We start from the raw sequence: 6418 nt of genomic DNA, 5'->3' as shown, positions 1-6418 counted from the left end.
GTTTGGAAGAAGCCACAAAGGAAGGCCCCATTGAGGCATTCGCCAGACAGCTGCCAAGCTTTGAGAGGACATGGACGTAGCACAGACACCTGCCAAGCTTTGAGAGGGCATGGACATGGTACTGCTATGAACAAGCTCTCTCCACAAAAAAAGCTTTACATGAGTCTACATGCTAAATTCCTCTACTTTTCACTATTTATTCGCCATGATTTTCAATACAGGAACTTTTTAAAAAATATATAATTTTGGCCAAGCACTAAAATGGCAGCCATAGCTCGGATCACTATCACCTTGCCCTCTGGGTGGGCCAACAATCATTAACAAGAAGGGGCACTGTCACAGAGAAGACCTTCCAAGATGCTATTCTGAACGACCAAAAAATATCCCCTATTTTTAATTAGGAAAAAGGGTACCCAATTCTATGGCCTTGGCCTTTAGGACAGGCCAAAAACAGCCAATGAGGTTAGCATAGGGTGCTTCAAATGGCACCTAAAGGATGCCACCCCTAGTTCACCAGCTTCATCCGACAGCGAAGATTGCCATTGATCCCAACACCTGATCTCAACCATGGATCTCCAAAAAACAGGCCTGCCCAATGGTAGCATTCTCTTCTTCCACTAGAGCTGCTTAGCTCCACAGTGTAGATGGCAGATCTTAGACCAACTATCACGTCCAAGAATGACATAGAAACATCCACTGCAACCCCCAACTAGTGCCGGCTCATATGGCCTGCCTCCATATGTAACAGTAGCAGCCAGCTTCTACTGCACTTGCGTGCCTGTGGACCTAGGGGTCGCCAAATTTTTGAGAGATTCAAGCATGTATGTAACTCAATATCGTGCAACAAGATGCCATCTCTCCCATTAGTCATAATCACGTGCCCATGAGAGTTGGTATTCCCAGCTTCGCAAGGCTATCAGCTTTCTCGTGCGAGGTCTGCCGATGTGCGTGTAGCAGCGCAAGCAGGCTTTCAATTTCTGACAATCCTGGTTGGGCAATGGAAAAGCTATGCTTTGGGATCCATGAACCTCAAATAACATGAAATAAGGATCTGAACAGTGACATGCACAGAGACAGAAAAACCAATGTATCACAAGTGAATGAAATGGTCGTTTGCTGGTTTAAGAGTTCAAACCCAACAATTGTAATTATTGAAACAACCTCAACAGAAATTTAAATCGTACCTTTCAAGCCAGACACTCGCAAATAAACAAAGAGGAGATTCTTACATCTCACAATAAATAGCCAATATCATTTGCTCCTGCAGTTGATGTGGTTCCCTTTCTCTCAGATAAATAAATGGGTCTAATGCTCCAACCATTGGAGGACTCGCCAACAGCCGTAATTCCTTATGGCTTTGGAAAACAGCCAAAACCAGGGAGACATACTGATGCAAGTTTGTGTGTATACTATGAGAAATCAGGGAATATGGCAAAACGTGATCAGCAGTCATACAATCAAATAGGTGCCTTTTGTCCCTTGCATCCAATAAAGCAGGGTAAGCCTCAAGAAACAGCTTATTCTCTTCAAACATTAAGGAGCTCTTCCCGTCCTCGGATTCATAGGTCCAATGATGTCTTGCCACCACTACATACAGTGGCCTGCCTCTGCACAGACGCAAGCAAAGCCTTCTGAGCGAGGATCAGTGCATGTTCCTCAACCAACCACATACAATTGATCCTTCAAGAAAAAAAATTGCGACTCTGCAAGAATGTGAAGTACTGTCCACAAACAATAAGCTTTGCCCTGCATTCATCTAGACCACTTTTACTGTGATGATTTTCTTTCACCCCAGCTGGTTAATCTCTATGCTGTGGATTATGGGACGAAGCAGAAGAGCTTAAGAAACAAAACCCAAGCCCACTCAGCACCTTGCTCCTCTCAGAATCAAAGCGAACACATTGCTGCCTCCACAATTCTGGACCTCATGCGTCGTTAGCCAGCACTCATTACATCTCAACCTCACAAGAAAATTAGAGACCAATATGATTATTCTGGCACATAGCAGCAATGCAATAATCACACCAAGCTCTCGATTGAATTTTGTGACAAGTTCCGTTGTGCTGCTTGAGTGGCTTCAGCTAGCCCTTGTAGCATGTGAATGACATCTACAGTGTCTTCTAGGTAATATTTAGCTTTGCTAGGCTTCCTTCCCACTGTACAGGCAAAAACTTCTGCTCTTGGAAACTCAGGAGCCGCCATTGCATTGGCAATACTCTCAAACATGTCTTCATCTGACCGATCGTCACCAATGCACAGAACAAAATCTGGTGGAATGCCTCTACTTACCATAGAAGCAATAAGCTTTTCAGCCACCATTCCTTTGCTAACTCCCTGTAACACGACGTAAACAAATCGTCGTTAGTATACAGAGAGTTGAACAAGAGGCTAAATGTCAGGAGAGAGAGAGAGAGAGAGAGAGAGAGAGAAATGAAATGAAATGTTATATTAACGTCTTCAAAAGGCCAAAATGACCTATGAGACCAAAAAGTTACAATTGGTGAATCTGATACCATGTCTTGAGTACGGAAATTACAAAGTTACAAAGAACTAGCACTAAAACACTAAGGAGAAAGGAAATAAGGGCCCGGGGGGGGGGGGGGGGGGGGTTTGCGGGTTCATATGAAATCTCTCATCGGTCGCTGTCGGATCTCATCGACCTCCTCCATGGTCAGTACTCTGGTTGGGCGTCTTGCATATCGAGCTAGAGTGATCTGTATCTTCTGTTGCAGCCTTCGTCGGTAGTGGGAGACCCCCCGAGGTCGTGGACGTCTGGATCTGCCAAGCTCCATGGCACGAGAGAAGAAGAAGAAGAAGAAGATTGTTTTTAACTAGCGTAGGAAACTATCCCAAGAGACCTTAAAGATCTATCCGACGAGGGGAGAGAGAGAGAGAGAGAGAGAGAGAGAGAGAGAGAGAGAGCAGTTTTGGGCATTAAACTTACCTGAGGCTTAACCTCCACAATCTGCTGACCACTTTTTACAGCAACTGGCTCATTTGCTAAGACACTCTCAAGGTGATCCAAGAGCTCCTTAGCCTGCCAAGAGCCAAAATCAGGATCTGCGTCTTGATGATGCCACACAATGGCACTCTCCTTGGCCTCAATAAAAGAGCCATCTGTACTCTCTGTATACAGCTTCATAACAGGCTCAACAACTTGCTTCCAATCAAACTCTAAAGCCGGTACACAGGTCTCCCAGTCTTCTTCACATCTCCATCTGTTACACAAATTAGCATTTGTCAAAAAGGACAAGTACAGACACCAATAACCATCTGACATCCTGAATGGAAATTCATCTATTTTTCGCACACCTTAAATAGTAGCCATGCTCCGCTGCAATACCAAGTTGCTTACACAGAGAGAACCACCCAGAAAGTTCTTTCCGCCCTCGCCCACTCACGATGAACACAACATTTCTTGGATCACTGCATAGTGTATCCAAAAGAGAGAGGACCTCTGAACTGGGAGTCTTATTGATTGAACCCTGCGGCATCACTGTCCCATCATAGTCCAGTAAAATAACTCGGCTCTTGGTCCTCTTATAAGCAGAGACAATGTGCTCCTGTGACAGCTTTCTAAAAGTTGGATCCAAAGCCACCACTCGGAAATTCAACCCAAAGCCAATGCCCCAACACCGCCTTTTTAAATGATCCTGGCATGCTCTTTCTAGATCTCCCATGAAACTACGAGCCCAATAAGCGACATCATGTGTACTCACATACTTAAAATGTTTTTCATGGCGCATATGCTTCTCAGCTTCAGGCATACTAATGGCCATATGTAATGCATCTGCTACCGCTTCAATGTTCCAAGGGTTAACCCGAATAGCTCCACTGAGAGAAGGAGAGCATCCAATAAACTCTGAGATAACAAGTAGACTCTTTTTGGGAGGGTCATCTACAGAGGCAAAGTGTGCATCCAGCTTCTCAGAGCCCTGCCTGCTAACTATGTACTCGTACGGTATCAAGTTCATCCCATCCCTAACCGCTGTTACAATGCAACACTCTGCCACAGTATAAAATGCAAGCCTTTCATGAAAGGGCACATGCCTTTCTAAAAGCATGATCGGGTTGTAACCATCACGCCCGAACTGCTGGTTGATTCTCTCAACAATAGCATAGACTTCTGTCTGAACTTCCTCCACATCTCTGCCTCTTCCCCTAGCCGGATTAGTGATTTGTACCATGACCACCTTGCCTTGCCAATCCGCACGCTCTTTCAAAAGTTGCTCCAAGGCAAGCAGCTTCAAACCAATACCTTTAAAAATATCCATGTCATCAAGCCCAAGTAAGACAGTCTTCCCTTTGAACTGCTCATTCAACTGATCTATCTTCTGTTCGGTTTCAGGAAGGTTCAACCCCGCCTGTAGCTGGCTCATGTGAATCCCAACTGGCATGATTTTGATCGTCACATTACGCCCATAATATTCCAAGCCTATGTAGCCCCTCCTTGATTCATACTCAAGACCCAACATCCTACTACAACAAGAAAGAAAATGTCTAGCATAATCAAATGTGTGGAACCCTATGACATCTGCATTCAAAAGGGCACGGAGTAGCTCATCCCTGACTGGAAGGGTCCGGTATATTTCTGATGAAGGAAAAGGGCTGTGCAGGAAAAACCCCATTTTCACTTTATTGCATTTTTTGCGCAGAAGTGTAGGAAGAAGCATCAAATGGTAGTCATGAATCCAGACATAGTCATCCTCAGGAGCTATAACCTCCATCACCTTAGCTGCAAAGGTCTTATTGACAGAGACATATGCTTGCCATAGCAGACGATCAAAACGACCACCATGATCTGGTGTAAGAGGAAGCATGTAATGAAAGAGGGGCCAAAGTGTTTGCTTGCAAAAACCATGGTAGAACTTGCTTCGAACATCCTCTGCAACAAAAGTGGGGACACAATTGAACATCTCAAGCAAGTGTGCAGCTACCTCATCTTGTTGAGCCGGCTTGATCTCACACTTAAGAAAACCAATGTAGACCACCTCCATATCATCTGGGAGCCCATCTTTAAGCTGCCAGAGAAGTGAATCCTCATCTCTCGAGAACAACCAAGACTTGCCATCAGGCGCCAACTCGGCATTGATGGGCAATGAGTTTCCCACCACAATGCAACGGTCTTGTGAAATCGAAGACGGAGCATCGGAATTAACACTATTAGTGTAATCATCGTCGCGGAACTCAGACAATATACCCGGGACTGTCATGACCCTTGACAGCCGCCTTGGCCCCTTTGAAAAGGCAGGGGGATTGTAGTCCCCTGTTAGATCAAGCAAATTTGTGTACGACCTGGAAGACATGGCTTTTTGTGCTGAAAGACCATCAAACATACAACAATCAGAACTTGTAAAATAATGAAAAACTCTATCTTGAATGAGAGCGGGTGTGTGTGCATGTGAATTTGTAATCCTGTATAACACTGCATAATCTTCTCTTGCCACATGCAAGTGCCTGAGCCTGATTTCTTAGCCATGCTAGAAGCCCTACATCAGTTTTTTTCACAAGCCCTTTTGTGAGGGCATCTTGCGCCAGTTTGTGTGTGTGTGTGTGTGTGTGTGTGTGTGTGTGTGTGCGCGCGCACGCCAGAGAGAGAGAGAGAGAGAGAGAGAGAGAGAGAGAGAGAGAGAGGGGGGGGGGGGGGGAATCAGTACCAATTAAAAAGGCTCACCTAATGAAATTGAGTCCTGAATCTGAAAGTCGTTCTTCAGGAAGCAGGCGCTGAAAACCCTAATCTGTTAACGGATATGGTTGACAATCTTAATTCTGCACAGGTGACGCTCCTTTACAGAAAATGAAGATTGAAGAGAGTTCCAACCACTGAAAGAATCGTATAAATAGAAGCTTTCTCTTCCGCTTCAGATCATGTAACTGCAGCCTCGAGCGTCCGAAACAAAGCCATCTTGGGACATGCAAGAAGCACCACCACCAGATATCGATCCAAATGTACGTGTGCGCGTGTGATTTTTTTTCGGGGGGATGATGTGTGTGAGTGAATGGGAGGACGGAAATAGAGGTATCCACCCTCAAGCCTCAAGGCCTCCCTGTGTGTGTGTGTGTGTGAGAGAGAGAGAGAGAGAGAGAGAGAGATTTGACAGGCTAACAGAAAATTATAAGGTTTTGTTTATAGGCGTGCAGCTGGAGGCATGAAGGAGGAGGACGAGCCGAGGGGTCAAGAATCAATAGAGAAAAGCACGATTGCAAGTTTGCATGGGGAGAGAGAGAGAGAGAGAGAGAGAGAGAAGAGAGGAACAGACAGAGAGGAGAGAGAAGAATTTTGACCCAAGCTGAAGGGAAAGGGTGCTACTGGCATGCTTAAAAGGACAGTCAATCCATTTTGAGTTCTCTATCCACTTGTGCTTTCCTATCCATAAAGTTTTTGTTTTCAAAATTTTGTAGCCTATGCCCAAAGGAG

General features: G+C 45.1%; 1 protein-coding gene across 1 annotated transcript; it reads right to left on the bottom strand.

Annotated features, from left to right (window-relative positions):
- Positions 1–1142: 1142 nt before the first annotated feature.
- On the bottom strand, positions 1143–6200 carry LOC147453544 (alpha,alpha-trehalose-phosphate synthase [UDP-forming] 5-like). The gene is made up of 4 exons (XM_086515709.1): positions 5675–6200; positions 3313–5317; positions 2945–3218; positions 1143–2334 (listed from the first exon to the last, which is right to left on the bottom strand). The coding sequence occupies exons 2-4, from the start codon at positions 5304–5306 to the stop codon at positions 2020–2022; spliced, it is 2583 nt and encodes an 860-aa protein (XP_086371835.1). The 5' UTR covers positions 5307–5317; positions 5675–6200; the 3' UTR covers positions 1143–2019.
- Positions 6201–6418: the final 218 nt, after the last annotated feature.

The sequence above is a fragment of the Adiantum capillus-veneris genome, chromosome 7, assembly GCF_014529385.1.
Source record: "Adiantum capillus-veneris isolate H3 chromosome 7, ASM1452938v2, whole genome shotgun sequence".
Classification (NCBI taxonomy): Eukaryota; Viridiplantae; Streptophyta; class Polypodiopsida; order Polypodiales; family Pteridaceae; genus Adiantum; species Adiantum capillus-veneris.
The sequence above is the reverse complement of the archived record's forward strand: the minus strand, read 5'-3'. Positions and strand labels throughout refer to the sequence as shown.